Source organism: Akanthomyces muscarius, chromosome 5 (assembly GCF_028009165.1).
Source record: "Akanthomyces muscarius strain Ve6 chromosome 5, whole genome shotgun sequence".
NCBI lineage: Eukaryota > Fungi > Ascomycota > Sordariomycetes > Hypocreales > Cordycipitaceae > Akanthomyces > Akanthomyces muscarius.
The window spans coordinates 2349349-2364734 of NC_079245.1; the positions used below are offsets into that span (position 1 = coordinate 2349349).

General features: G+C 54.2%; 4 protein-coding genes across 4 annotated transcripts; 3 read left to right on the plus strand and 1 right to left on the minus strand.

Annotated features, from left to right (window-relative positions):
• Positions 1-379: 379 nt before the first annotated feature.
• LMH87_010077 (uncharacterized protein) lies at positions 380-1599 on the minus strand (the record flags this gene model as incomplete). The annotated part of the gene is made up of 2 exons (XM_056197177.1): positions 380-1462; positions 1534-1599. The coding sequence occupies 2 exons, from the start codon at positions 1597-1599 to the stop codon at positions 380-382; spliced, it is 1149 nt and encodes a 382-aa protein (XP_056054252.1).
• A 2107-nt stretch (positions 1600-3706) lies between these two features.
• LMH87_010078 (uncharacterized protein) lies at positions 3707-5365 on the plus strand (the record flags this gene model as incomplete). The annotated part of the gene is made up of 1 exon (XM_056197178.1): positions 3707-5365. The coding sequence occupies one exon, from the start codon at positions 3707-3709 to the stop codon at positions 5363-5365; it is 1659 nt and encodes a 552-aa protein (XP_056054253.1).
• Positions 5366-10055: 4690 nt separating this feature from the next.
• On the plus strand, positions 10056-11772 carry LMH87_010079 (uncharacterized protein; the record flags this gene model as incomplete). Its single annotated transcript, XM_056197179.1, has 5 exons — positions 10056-10130; positions 10186-10324; positions 10382-10767; positions 10841-11537; positions 11597-11772. The coding sequence occupies 5 exons, from the start codon at positions 10056-10058 to the stop codon at positions 11770-11772; spliced, it is 1473 nt and encodes a 490-aa protein (XP_056054254.1).
• Positions 11773-13376: 1604 nt separating this feature from the next.
• On the plus strand, positions 13377-15383 carry LMH87_010080 (uncharacterized protein; the record flags this gene model as incomplete). Its single annotated transcript, XM_056197180.1, has 5 exons — positions 13377-13812; positions 13870-14291; positions 14347-14983; positions 15037-15158; positions 15216-15383. 5 exons carry the CDS (start codon positions 13377-13379, stop codon positions 15381-15383), a joined length of 1785 nt encoding a protein of 594 aa, XP_056054255.1.
• Between the last annotated feature and the right edge of the window lie 3 nt (positions 15384-15386).

A 15386-nucleotide genomic window follows, 5' to 3' on the forward strand; every position in this document is an offset into this window, starting at 1 on the left:
ATCATGTGGCGGATTGATAAGATCCAGACACCAGAGCTAGGATCGCACAATGACTGTATCAACATCATTGATTTCATGGGAATTAGCGTATAGGCGTTAGGAGTTAGACACTTTTATTCACACTTTTTTTCCCTTTCGACAGCATGACCAAAACGACTCGCTAATGATCATGTGCTTTTGTATTTTCCTGCAGATACCATCTAATGCAAAAACGCCCCCAAACGCCGGATGCCACAGAATTCAACGACAAGACAGATCAAATAAACGTCGTGACATGTACACATGACCCCTGCTGCTTCCCTCATCTTGCCTCCTTTTATATTCATGCAGATTATCAAGTCTTTCGAAATAATATTCGCTCACACATGTGCACCGCACTTCAATCCATCGCCTTGCTGGCCTTGGCCTTGGCGCTACGCAGCTTCGACTTGCGCTCCGCAATCTGATTGTCGAGCTTGACATCGTCGCTCGTCGGCTTGTGCTTGCCAGCGTCCGCCTTCTTGGTCTTCTTGGCCGCGGGGGACGCCGCCTGGGCCGCGGGCTCCTCGCCGGCCAGCGCCTTGCGCTTCTTGCTCGTGTTGGCCTTGGTCTCCTCGGTGTCGGCGACGACGTCCTGGTCGTCGATCCACAGCTCGTCCGTCAGCCAGATGGGAAGGGCGGCCGTCTCGGGGCCCTTGATGTAGAGGCTCTTGACGTTGCGCCACTTTTGCGGCACCCACTTCTCGACGAGCGCGGCGGCCGCGGCGTCGACGTTGTCGGCAATCTGGTCCGCGGTCCAGCTGGCGTAGCCGATGCGCACCGCCGTGTTGGTCGTCGGGCCCAGGCTGACGAGCGCGGCGCCGACGGCCTTTTCAACCTCCTTGGCAATCTGCGCGGGGGTGCCGGCGTTGACCTCCTTGTCGCTGCCGCTCTTCCTGGTCCGCTTGGCGCGCTTGCCGTCGACCTTGGGCACCTTGGCCTGCAGGTCCACCGGGACGGGCCGCTTGGTGGTGGTCTTGTAAAAGGTCTTGCCGAGGATCTTGGGCAGACGGTTGATGATGCGGTCGTCACCCAGGAACACGTCGTGCTCCGAGAAGAGCTTGCGCTGAGCCTCGTACTGCGAGTACTTGGCCTTGAGCTTGGTCACGTCAATGACGCGGCCGATGCGCTTGCGCAGGTCCGCGGGGAAGTCATCGCTCGCAACAATGTTCTTGTAAGCGCGCTGAGGGTCGGCAGTGATGAGGCACACCGACAGGCTCTTGTCGTCGGCGTTGAGGCGGTGCGGGAGCACAATCTTGCCCGGGTGCAGCTTGGACTTGTCGGCAATGTGTCGCTTGGTCGTCAGAGTCAGCCAGACGGGCGTATCGGCCGTGTCATCTCCATCGTCGTTGGCAAGCAGGTTCTTCTTGGCCGAGGGGTCCTCAGCGGACTCCTTGGCAGCCTTTTTGATGTGCGCAAGAAGAGCCTTGGAAGCCTTGAGACTCTGCATCGCATTGTTAGCATTGCTGTCTGCCAGAGATTTTCCGTAATGAAATTAGGATTGTGGCTAATTACCTGCTCGTGACTGATAGTGACAATGTCTTTGGAGCCGGCAGCGGCTACTTCTTTTGAGGGAGCCATGGTAAGCTGTATAGTATGGCAGTCGTCGTCTATGTAAACGGGCACCAAGCAGTGTGGACTTTTTTTTTCTGAGGCTCGATATTTTTTGGCGGTGGGGGACCCTCTGGCAGAAAAGCGGCAGAAAAATGGCTGGAAGACCAAAGTGGGAAGAGCCACAGTTTTTGGCTGGCAAAATTCTGGGCCGGAACATGCAAGCGCCGGGCTCCGGTCTGCACGGATGTTCCTCCGATTTGCCCCACTTTAATTATCGGCATCGACGCCATGACGAACTGTAGATGGTTGGTGGTGAACGTGTTGGCGATTGGTTGCATGATGAGTGCTAATTTTTTAGATTGAATCTCAATGGCGACGTGCGTTCGAAAACTGCCCTTTTTCATTTCAACGCGCTATTCCGACCAATTTTAGTGGCCCGCTTGCGTTCTAGCTTTGCAGCCACAGCACCGCCCGCCGAGACCGCTCGCAAGTCAGACGTCATGCCACACAACTGTGGCTCAGCTAACGAAGGCAAGGGCACGGCTAGCCAGCATCGCAGTACGTATGCAAATTGAAACGCATAGAAATGGTCAAATCGCGCGGCAAAAGCAAGTTTCTGTGCTTGAGGTTGCGCAGCGTAGATTAATTTGCCTTCACCGCATGCAATGCCGGGGTGCCGTGCCTACATCTGCGAGTCTAGTAAGTGGGACAGACGCGGTCTCGCGACGTGAGGTCGGGTAGATGTTGGAAAGCCTGCCACAGGTGTTTTACCAGAATCATGTGTGGCAAGGAGCGGATATGCATTTTGAAGCAGTTGGGAGGTACGCAAAGGAGGACAGACAGGTATATTTAGACATACATTCACTACCGAGTCGCGTGCTATTGGAGGGCTGCTCGTAAAGAGCATGTACGGACAGTCATGGGACAGACCTTTTTTTTAATGAGTTGCACAATTGCAGAGTGGGGAGGCTAAAGGAGTTTTCGGTACCGGGGAGAAGTCGAGTGTCATTTGCAGACAATGTATTGACTGTAGAGAACCAAGGGCAGATGCTCGAGGGAGTTTTGGCAGATGGTATTGGAAGCGGTCAGGTCTCGTAGCTTCTTGTTTCTTTTGCAATGAGTCTGTGGTACAACTTTTGAGCAACGGCAAATGTTACAGAAATCATTTTCTAGAAATGAACAAGTCATAGACGGGCCACTCCATTGGCGTACCAGTAAGAGTCTGGTGCAGACGCGGTCCCTGGTCAGTGGAGACGTGTTTTTGCAGCAGGCTGGCCGAGGTGGCTGGAGCGAGAATGCATATATGATACGGGGCAGCACAGCATGTGAAGAAAATTGAGCAGTGCAATGATTGATGCAGTGCAAAGAGTAAGTTAATGCAAAAAATAGATTCACCCGAGATAGAGTAAAAAAAACATAAGCATGTCGCCATGCCATCAGGCTATCTATACTGTAGGACAGAGAGAGGCAGGTAAACACGCTTCGATGTCGGTACAAAGTGCTGGCCGTGGCAGGCCGTTTTATAGTGGATGTGCACAATTCCAGTCCTCCAGGGCATTACAGCGGACCACGAGCGCCGGGTTGCACTGGAGCCCGCTGTAAGCCACGGCAGCTGGCCGCTGTGCCTCTAAGCGCCGACCTCCTACAGCGGCCGCTGTAGAGCCCCCCGCGCGCTGTAACTAGCCAAAACAGCCTGGACCCTTGCGCTGCACAAACTTGCACAAGACCGACACGCCAAAACGCGCGATGCGCCTACACCATCGCGTTCGTGTCGTACACTACGGCCCCCTCCCTCTTAAAACCTCGCAGGCCCTCTTTCTACTCACACACCACACTACTACTCTTCTCTCCAAGACTCTGAGCTTTACCTGCGACCGCCTTGGCCGGCCCGTTACAACCTTTTGTTTCTATTTACAGATCTGGTCCTCGACACACCCGACCTTTACCTGGCATACCACTCTACACCGTCTCCTCTGGTGTAAGTCTGCCATCGACGTCCATCGCGACATACGCCCCGTTCGGACGCTCCGCCACGACATTAGCACGCGAATTGACGCGGCCCTAATCGACTACGACACTTGAGATCACCCTGGCATGATAGTTGAGGACCGACTTGACCCATTCATCGCGTATCATGCCGTTTGGTTCTCCTAGACCGATGGGCTCGTCGGCAAACGAGCCCCAGCTACCGATGCCCTCAGGCTCTGCTTCCTCGCTGGCTGGTACGAAGCGGCCGGCTCCCTCTTTACTGCCGCCCTTTGAGCCTCTGTCTTCTTCGCCGGGACTGCCCCGGCCTATCAAACGCCAAAACATGGGCATCGATGCTAATCTACGGTATCCCACCCCCATCCCGACATCGAGCACTGGTATATTGTCCAGTTCTCCGCTACGGCGCAACTCAGCAGCCATTGGCGCGGCTCGTGCTGCTGCTCTGGAAAAGCGTGCTCCTCTTGGCGCCGTTCCGTCGGTTGAGCTGGCCGAGAACGGGGAGACACTGCTCATGGGCCGTTCCTCCAACTCATCCCACTACCAGCTATCCGCCAGCCGCCTGATATCACGCGTCCATGTCAAGGCTCGCTACGTTGCTGCGACGCAGCCGCGAGAAGCAAACAAGGTAGAGATTGTTTGTGAGGGTTGGAATGGGCTGAAGTTGCACTGCCAAGGTCGTAGCTGGGATCTAGCCAAGGGCGACACCTTTACAAGCGAGACGGAGGCCGAGATCATGATTGATGTCCAAGAAACGCGGGTGTTGGTTCAGTGGCCACGCCTCTCCTCTCCGATTGACAATACTGCCAATCTGTCCGACTCCAGCTGGGATGATTCTCCCCCACGATCCCAGACACGTGCCGGTCGTCTCCTAGACTCATCTCCGCTTCGCCGCCATTCGACCTATATCCGGTCTCCCGAAAGCCCCACGCCCGCTCACTTGTCGAGCGCACAGCGCCTTCATGACCTCCTGCCCGGTCCGCAGGACCGCGATGGCGCCATTGAGATTTACGAGGATGAGCCTGAACTCCCAGGTCACGAGCTCGAGGCATCTCTGGACCCAAATGCGAGCTTCTTGACGGAAGCCACGGCCAGCTTCCACAGCCATCTCGGCAACGATGATGACTCTGACGAGGAGCACAACCCTGATGAGGAAAACGACCCCATCGTTCATTCGTTTGGCCCCTTCGGCGCTGATATTTCCAACCGCTTGGCATCGATTATGGGCAAGTCTCCACGCGCGCAAAAGCCCCTGGGACGCGATATTCCTCAAATTGTCGAGAACCCAGAGGCATCCGAGACGCACACCGAGAGCAGCTTGCCGTCTGATCCTCCTTCTCCACAGAACAAGGAAGAGAAGACGCCTCAGCCGGAAGAGAAGACTCCTTCGCCGGAAGATCAGTTAGTCGACATAGAGGACGGGGAACAGGAGCCAACGCCCCAAAAGCCCAAAGTCGCCGTTCACCCCAGTGTCGGTAACCATGTGGTCAACCAGCTCGCGTACTCTCGACTCTCATCAACGCCTTTGTCGAGCATTATGCAACACCTACCTGCCGACCTCAAGGTCGATCTGACCGTTGATGTTCTGCGCGAAGCAATCGAGTCGACAACGTGTATTGGCATCATCACTCGCCAGGGCAAGGATGCTGCAGGAAAGGCGTTGGAGAGCGAGTACTACTACGTACCCGAGGAGGACAATGACGATCAACGCAGGGCTGCGGTGGTAGACGGGCTACGCAAGCCCAGCCTGAGAAACTGTCGCAAGCAGCACAAGCAATATTACTGGAAGCGCCCTCGCACACCCTAGACGCCGACAGTCGATTGCTGCATTCTGGATTCGGATCAAAAAAATCGCCATGCGGCCATTAGTGGGGGAATATATGGGTTGTGTTTTCATGCATAGCACGGCGTCCTTGTTTTTGTTGGTTCTTTCGATTGAGCCTGAGATTGTTCGGGTCCATATCTCATTCTCCGCTTATGCGGCGCATGCTCTGGCCTCGGCCTGCTGGGCCGATTTTGTCTATATTACTATTCTCTTTTTATTTGCCCAGAGGGCTTTTGGTGGACGGCAGATACTCTTTTTGGAAGCAAGACGGATAATCTAACGGGTGTCAAGTTACTGGGGAAGCATTTACGGAGAAAGCGAGAGAAGTAAAAAGTAGTTGCAGTGTGATTTTGCTGTTGACATTAGTTGGAACCGTCTATACCCAGATCATGGCAGTCATTGTTGTTTTCTCTGCATTTCTTGGTACTGATACTGGCGAGTGGAGATGGACTGCGTCGTGTTTTTTCCTTGTTGGCTTCTCGTGTATCATAGCTTTGAGTGCTGATTTATACAAAGTTGTTACATCTTACACTCCTACCGCATCGTGACGTACATGGCACATTCGCGCAAGGCACATGCCCAAGTTTTGGTGGTGGCGAAGCAAAAATCGGCGTAATAATGGGGGCGGCGGTCCGGCAATGGTTCCGTATTAAAGCATTCTTTGTACCATAAAAAAAAGCCAAGTCCTGCCTATTTAAGCAACCTTTTGTTTTAGCCATGCTGGCCCTGTGCCGTGCGATGGCCGGAGTTTTGGGGGCCGGCATTGGCGTGGCGTGAGGATCGGGATTGGTTGCACAACGCGCGTCCTGTAATCGATGGGGGCACTCCCGCGAGGGGCTGTCTATATCTGAGATGTGGAAAATTATTTCCGGGATTGGGGTTAAAGCGTGAAAAAAAAAAGGTGGTTGGCTATTCATTGTTAATGCGGTGATGGCCGGGAAGTTGCAAGAAGCGGACGGTCTTCGCAAGCTGGAGACTGTCCGCAGTATGGCCGAGCCATTCTAGAAGCAAAAGGCGACGCATGGTGAGGAAATTAACAAAAGCACCGCAAGTGGTGTACGTAATTTTCTTATTTCTCTTTCGTTCATCTTTTGATCATTACCAAGTATCGGCAAGCATTGTCTGTATATTGGATGCCTCTCGGGCGGAACCGGGCCACGACCGGCCCGCAGCTATCAAAAGGTAAGAACGAAGTTTACTATCGGTCAAAGAACACCCCAGATCAAGAAAGGACGATTTCTTCAGGTCAGTTAGACTTCTTGCAGAGAGAGAAAGGGCGCACGAACGGGGCGGTGTGCCCACTGCAATGCACATCCGCGCCGTTGCTGCCGAGCAACGTGGTCATTCGTCTGAAAGACTGGTCGTCTACTGCCTTCTGCTGTGGACTAAACTTAGATAGATGGGCTGTAGCATTGATGAATGCAACACCGGTAGACCGTGAGCTTAATTCAAGAGTTGTCCGGATCTGCGCTGCATGCTTTGGGCGTATCCTGAGCGTGTCCTGAAAAATCGTCCCATTCTTCGTGACACTTGGCCATCACGATACATGACCTTACGAGACCACCATGAGAGAAATTTCCGCAAGCAAAGGGCCGTAAGCAGACCAGGTCCGACGTCAATAAGTCCGAGGATTGCAGCTTTTCACGATGTAGGAGCCCAAAAGCGAAGCCGCGTAATGCTGCACGGAAGTCGCAGGACGCATGTGAGACTCGGGGGGCTCGAATCCGACTTGAGTGCTTCCGGACATCATATGCGAGCGTTTTGGCACTCGGTTCATCCAGAAAACCTTGTTTAGTGCCTTAAATCGACACATTGGGGAACCTGTACGCCAGGACTATCGAGTACCATCAGACCGACTGAAGCGCAAGCTAAGCCCGAAGGAAATCAGTCCCGCGAAACGATAGAACAGCACCTGGAGAGAATATGCCGCGGTCAAAATCCAGCCGCAGAGTACATGTGTAGTCTCTACAACCCAATGCCGTTCTCCACGGCACAGTCCGGCACTTTGCCGCCCAACAATGACAGTTCTGGTGCTCCTTCTCCGTATACGAGAAATGCGAACAACACAACCTGTGTTTTTGACTCTCGTCGTAACAGAGACACTGAGCTAATGTGTTCAGCTCTTGGCACACCTTTTCTCAAAAGTGCCGCTTTCTCTGGGTGTGAGGTGGTCGCCACCGGTGTGCCGATCCCGGGCTCTGACCAAGTGTGCGCCTGCAGCAGCACAGACACCGGGAGGGTTTCATTGCCAGGGACTGGATACCGAGAAGAGTACTACCACTAAATTGGGCAGGTAATACGACATTGATTTTTTTCTCCGCGTATCCTTTCCAATCTTTCGTTTCGAGCATACCGTGCCCGTTTTTTTCACTCTCCACGCAGCCGGATGTCAAGAGTCTCTGCCAACTTCATCGCGGACAGCTATCACAGCTTTGTGACGTGAGATGATAGGCGGTACATGTGCAGGAAACAGGATATCTACAAGGGATGGTTTAAGCATTAATGCAGAACTACATTGCAAATCTTCCGACCAAGGACGCTTGGCGAGCTGTGAATAAGCCCATTGGTTTTGATGTTTCCAGCATTGATTCTTTATTTCTACAAGCCATAAAAGACCGACTGTAAAGAGCGCCGCGCGGCTTGGCATAAGCCATACCGAATTAACCGATCGACAAAGAATTGCAATAATCAGGGAGAGGAAAAAACTGGCGTCGGAGTTTATGTCTTGGGACCACCCCCCTTCCTGGGCTGAACTGGCCTGCTGACAGGTAGTGGATTGGACCGGCTGCGTCGGCGCTGTTTTCTGACTGGTCAGGCCATTCTGCTGTATGTCTTAGGAGCTGAGCGTTAATTCGATGCCAAGAGATTAGTATACGCAAAGAAGCCGATATTGGATTGAAAATAGTATCTTGATAATGTGAATCTGTTGCTATGAGAGTTGGTGCCTGTCAGTGATTTGCATGTGTAGGGGTGTAACTGAGACACAAAAGTCTGGGGCGTTGCATCGAGCGTCTTTCTAGAAGCCTGGCCAGCTGCAGCATGCATGCCCGTTTAGGCTGTTTTGTTTTTCTGCATTTTTTCCCCAAGTGAATCATGCGCAATGTCTCAAATGCGAGAAGAACGATGAGCGCGAGCAGTACGACAAAAGGGCCGAGCGACGCTCCAAGGTATTGGCTCTGTAAACTTTGTACTTGTCAGCTGCTCTCAGCTTCAATTCAAGCACTCGGAGACACCCCTACAAGCAGGGACCATGGCATATCAAGCGACTACGCTTGCTTCAAGGGTCCTACTCAGTTTGTTTTACGCTTACACCCACACCATCGGCACTGAGCGGGTGCCGCCCAGGGGGGGCGTAAGCGGCTAGGACGGATCGATGGCAGCGAACACTGGCACTGCCAAAATTGCCCACCCGTCATTGGTGGACGGATGTTCTTAGTAGTCCAACATGTTGGCTTGCAGCCCAGAAAAGATATGGCTATCGGAGGCGGGTGTGTGGCGTCCTTTGCTTGTGTGAGTGGGCGTCTGATGAATGAGATGGGGGCTGAGAAGAGAAGGTCAAGGAGAAACCCTGCGGTTGTCGGCGGGAACTTGAGCCCTGCATCTCTCACTCGTGCTGCCCGGCCATCTCCTGATGATGCACATTTTTGTTTGGCCCTGTAAAGAAACACCCCATCTCTGACCCCGACACACCGCAAGCCTCCCCCAATTCCTGTCCACCCCGGGATCCACCGACAGGGAAACAAGCCTTGCTAGGGATTATGGTGCTTCTGAAGGGCTTGCTTTCGCTGTGTCGCATCGCGGCGGAGCCGCCCCCCTCCCGCCAATGCCCTGAAGCCAGCGCAAGGCTACTGCTGCAGCACATTACACACACACAGCCTCGAGTCGGGATTCAGGGCTCCTAACACACAGCTTCACACTGAGAGCAAGACTCTTCCAATCCCGGTCCTCACGGGCAGTGCTCTGCTACATCGGACGGCATTCAGCCCAGCCCCCTTGTCGCATACGTAGTGGACGCGTGTACTGGCACCACTCTGCCTCCCAGTCTTGACTGTTTTCGTTTTTAATTCTCCGTTTTCGAAATCGCTCCCATCGATATCCGAAGCCACCTACGATCGACGCCTGCACCTTACCAGCAAAGCGCAGTCATACCGCCTAACAGAAAATCCCTGCAAAGATGGGATTGGGGGTCTCTGACCCGTTTTAGCGCTGGTTTCTTTTGCCCTGCCTCGCGGAAAGCCCATCTTTTCTTTTCCCACTGGGCTAGTGGTCACTTGCAGCGGCGCTCGGCCTGGTTCGTGTGCTTCGCGCCTTCGCGACCGCGAGGGAGGGGGACACGATACACACATACGCAACCAGGCTCCAAGACAAGGCCAAGGCTCGCTGACCTAGTGGCCACTGGCCAACCACGATATGGGTGATTCACATTTCTGCGCCATTGGGCTGAGCCTGAGCTAGAACCCGGCGTCGCGCCCCATCTTTTCCCGCATGCCTGCCACCCCCCATCATGCGTTCATAGATTGGGCGGTTAGTTGATACAACTTGGATTTTCATGTCGCACGTTGTATTTATATCCAGGCTCCTCCCATCCCGTCTCCAATTTGTTTTGCTATAGCGAATCAAGCCCTTTTCTACCCTTCCCTTTTTATAATCACACCAACACACTACATCTACCATGGAGTTACAAGTATTGAAAGGTGTAAACCTCTACATTGCCCTCGGGGCTGTAGCCACCCTTTGGGTGCTCACCGTTAGTTGTCGCGATGGCTTTTGACGGGTAGCAAGTCACTAACGGCAATGTACAGAAACTCATCACAGTCTTCCGCAACCCCATCTCAAAAGTACCTGGTCCCTGGTACACGCATTTCACAGCCCTGCCGAACCAAATGTCCATGTTCAAGGGTTTCACGCCCGGGCATGCCCACAAGCTGCACCAAAAATATGGTAGGACTGACCACGATGCTGCATTCTCGTGCAAATATGTAGACTAACACACCGCAGGCCGCATCGTCCGCACTGCGCCCAACGAGATTAGCATCGCCGAGATCGACGACATCAAGAAGGTTTACGGCCACAAGGAGACCTTCCTCAAGCACCCCGCCTACCGCGCTCTCGCGCCCAGCAGGGTCGACTCCATGTTCAACACTAGCGACGTTGATCTGCACCGCCGCTACCGCCGCCTCTTAGCCTCGCCCATGTCCGAGTCCTCCCTCAAGACCGCCATCCCCGACGTCTACTCCCGCGCCACCGCCGCCGTCTACCGTATGGGTGAGGAGCTCCAGGCCCGCGGCTCCATTGACGTCTACAAGTGGTGGTTTTTCTTCACCACCGACACCCTCGGCGAGCTGACGTTTGGTTCTTCGTTCAACATGATTGAGAGCGGCAAGGTAAGCTTACACCTGAAACCGCCCATCACTGCGCATCAGTTTTGCTAATCCATTTCTTTCTTCCACACAACAGAAGAACCAATACTTTGAGGATATCCTAGCTGTCAACAAATTTGGCGGTATCCGTCTGCTTGTTCCCGGTCTTACCAAGCTCGCCCAGTACATCACCATCCCCATTGTCGACAATGCCGTCGAGGGCGGCAAGCGCATGCGCAACTACGCCCAGCAGTCGATTGCCCGCCAGAAGGAGGCCGTGCTCTCGGGCGACGAAAAGGCCAAGGACACGCTCTTCTCCAAGGTCTTCAAGGCCAAGGACGACGACACGCTGACCGAGGAGGAGGTCACTGTCAACGCGCAGACCTACATTGTCGCCGGCTCCGACACGACCAGCAACACCCTGACTTACCTGACCTGGGCCGTCTCCCGCCGGCCCGAGATCCGCGACCGCCTCGCCGCCGAGGTGGCCACGCTGCCCGACGACTTCACCGAGGCCGACACGCGCGAGCTGCGCTACCTCGAGCAGGTCATCACCGAGACGATGCGACTGCACGCCGCCGCCCCCTGCTCGCTCGCCCGGGTCGTGCCCCCCGAGGGCGTCAGCCTCTCCGGCTACTACATCGAGGGCGGCACCACCGTCGGCTGCCAGGGCTACACCATGCACCGCGATCAGGATATCTTCCCCCAGCCCGACGAGTTTAACCCCGACCGCTGGGAGAACCCCACAAAGGCCATGAAGGAGGCCTACATGCCCTTTGGCCGTGGCGCCAGAAGTAAGCTTGATTCTCTTTCTCCACGATGGCTTAGTAGCATCTGCTAACAGTTATTCTAGCTTGTGTCGGCTCTCACCTCGCCATGATCGAGATTCGTCTTGGAGTTTGCCTGTTTTTCCGCAAATTCCCCAAGTCTACGGTTTCCGTGAAGGAGGGCATGTCAGACGCTGACATGGAGTCCAAGATCTACTTCCTCAATAGCCCTGCTGGCAAGCGCTGCCTCATCGAGGGTTGATTGGGGATGGTGTATTCAATTTTGCATTTTTCTTTTGGCTGTAATTTCCCTTTTATTTACGACTAGAATGCGTGCAGACGACGGGATGGCTACTTGTTTTTCATGACACAGAGTTGTTCTCTTTTTTATATATATATCTCTGATGGTTTGGTCGCCCGGGAAGGCGGGCGCTTGTATATGGATGCACAAAAATGAAAAGCATATAAATCTACTTGACTCGTATGCATTACCACTAGAGTGATGAAATATAGCTGTGAGACGATCAACAGCGACTCGTCTTGCATGCGAGAGTGCCAATCGTGACAGTGACCATCAGCGGAAGACGAGCCGATTATCTAAGGACGCCTCCCGCAATGCCGAAAGCTCCATTTTACACTTCCGGCTCGGTACTTTGCGGCAAGCCCCTACGAGGTCCGTTTCAAGTCAGGTAGTAGAAACAGGGCTATGGAAAGGGCTGCCAGCCTGCCACACAGGGCGAGTGGTTTGACACAGCCGGCATTCCTACCCTGAATAGGCAACTGTTACGTCGAAGCTAGTAGCGCCAGCCAATTTTCTCGCCAAATCATCCTGTTCTTGTTTGTCTCGCCTCCCGCCCGAAATTGTGATCCAATTTAACCTGCCGTGTGTTCCGAATTCCACATGTGCCCTGCCGTATTGCTCGGGACCTTGATGCACCTCGCCGAGGCGCGCAGTATTTGGGAGGCGCCAAAGTGCCCCCCGACGAACAACGCTGTGTTCGCCGATCCCTGCAAGGCTTGATGTACCGCTGAGATTATGACAACAGCCCTGGTGTCAGGGCACATGGGTGGTCGATCGAGCAGCTTGCCTTTCAATCCCCAAGATCGCCTCAGATGTGCGCGAATGACAAGATTATATACGAGCGGATAGTTTGCGTCCGTACAAGGACGATGGTAAGTCGGCACAGACCTTTTATTCGCGCGGTTTAATCTCACATACATCCAACTGGGCATGAACGCTGAGAATCTGTAAGACACACATTAATACACCCACAATAAAGAAAAATCGAGGTTCATGGCGTTAAGCTTGCAGCATGCCAGGTTCAAATGCTTTCAAATGCGACGCGGCTCCATAAATAGCAGCAGGAAACTATAGTCTACGAATAACCCGCGTAGCCAGTTCTTATTACTGAGCCAACAAGATCGACATCGCCAAGAGATCGCCCGTACGAATCCAACCTCAATAAAATGAATCTGCGTGGACCTTTGGCCAATTAGTTGCCTCACTCGCAGGCTTCCATATTAATGACGGTCACACGCGGAGCACCATGGGGCACCTGGTTTTCTCAGCGCGCTATCGCGACCACGAGTTCCAACGTTTCCGTTGCACCCTAGCTTCAATACCACCCTCACGTAAGATCAGATCCCGGCAGAGTCCACACTAAGCACCCAGCAAAGCCTAGGTATACCTGCACTTTCGTCGGAACAATCGAGGCTCCATGATGTAACACTACCACAGGGACTCCGCAAAGGACCCGACGATCAATTTATAAAGGGCCACGGGGCGCTGCATCGTCTTGTGGCCTCACGATGCCACTGCGGACGTTTTTCTTGATTCAGCATCAGCATCACGAAAGCGGATGAATAATGGCGTCGCTTAGCAACACTGCACTTTTGCTCTTGGCCGCCGCGGCTGGCTCGCAGGCGGCGGCAGTCACGCCCGACCACTGGCACCGCGGCGCGTCGTGCAAGGCGTACCCCGGCGCGCAGGGCTGGCCCTCGGCCGATGCCTGGAGCGGTCTCAACAAGACGGTAAACGGCCAGCTGCTGAAGCCGACGACGCTGCCCGGCGGCGTCTGCCACAAGGGACAGCCCAACTACGACGAGTCGCAGTGCCCCAGCCTCGCCAAGGAGTGGGAGACTTCCGAGTTCCACCTCGCGGACCCCATCTCCGTCATGTCCAACGAGTTCACCAACTACACGTGTCTGCCGGACCCCAATACGCCCTGCAGTGCCGCTGGCTACCCAGCCTACGTGATCAAGGTGACCTCGTCCGCGGATGTCAAGGCCGGTGTTGATTTTGGTAAGCTTGGCTTCACAGCAACGCGTGTCGGATCTTGTCACTAATACTGGCGCTTAGCTCGCAACAACAACGTGCGCCTCAATGTCAAGTCTAGCGGCCATGATTTCCTTGGTCGCTCTAACGCCCCTGGTACTCTGTCTCTCTGGACGCACCATCTAAGCAGCATTGAGTACCACCCCGGTCAGTTTAAGCTGGCCTCGGGCCGTACCTTCCAAGGCAACTCTGTCACCTTTGGCAGTGCGTCCATCATGTGGGACCTTTACAAAGCCCTTGACCAGTACGGCCAGACTGTGGTGGGCGGCGGCTCCAAGACGGTTAGTGCTGGTGGCTACATTACTGGAGGTGGCCACTCGATCCTGTCTCCTCGCTATGGTCTTGCTGCCGACCAGGTCATTGAGATGGAAGTCGTGACTGCCGACGGCAAGATCCAAAAGGTCAACCAGGACCAGAACCCTGACCTCTTCTGGGCTATTCGTGGAGTAAGTACCTGAAATTATAAGCCACTCCTGTACATCAAAGCTGACTTCGCCCCAGGGTGGCGGTTCTACCTTTGGCGTCGTGACGAGTTTCACTGTCAAGACTGTCCCAACCCCCAAGATGACCGTCACGCAATTCGTTGCCTTTACAGTCCCTGGATCTCCCATCCTCAGTGACCTCATTGGTTATGTTGGCGCGCAGAGCCCAGCACTAATGAATGGTGGCTTGTCTGGTTACAACATTGTCAGCAGCAACTTCTCAAACCCTGATCCCGGCTCCGGTCTCCCCGACTACCTGGCCGGATTTCAAGGTCGGCTGACCACTCTGGACGATCCCAATGGCAACGACACCATTGCCAGGCTGTTCAAGCCCATCAACGACACCATCAACCAGCGCTGGCCCGGCAAGGCTGGTTTCTTCAGCAGCAACACCGAGTACAAGTCGTTCCTCGACTTTTTTGCTGCCAACTACGACACCGAGACGGTCGGCGACAACAAGTATCTCATCTCGCGACTCTTGAACCAGGAAGCCTTCAACGATCCCAAGGCTCTGGGTAACGCGCTCCTGTCGGGTACTGGCCCCGGCGGGTTCTCAACTTTCTTCCTGGTTGGTGGCAAAGGTGTTCAAGAGGCCAAGCCTGCTGGTGGTAGCAATGCTGTCAACTCCCACTGGCGCAGCGCTTACGTTCACACAAGTATGTCCGGCATGTTCAGTTGGTTTCTCTTTAAGGTGCTAACATATTCACAGTCACCGCCGCTCAGGGCGTTCCATTTGACAAGGCAGCCACCGACAAGAACCTCAAAGAGCTTGAAGACGCATGGGCCCCTGTTCGCAAGATCACACCCTCCTCTGGCGCCTATATCAACGAGGTAAGCAAAAAGAAATTGATGCAAAGGTACAACACAGGCGGCTGACAAGATGAACAGGCCTCCATTTTCGAGCCCAACTTTCACGAGAGCTTTTGGGGCACCAACTACCCTCGCCTTGCGCAGATCAAGCGCAAGGTCGACCCTAACGATGTATTTTGGTGCACGCCCTGCGTCGGTAATGAGCACTGGCACCAGCTTGAGAGTGGGCAACTGTGCAAAGTGTAAGAA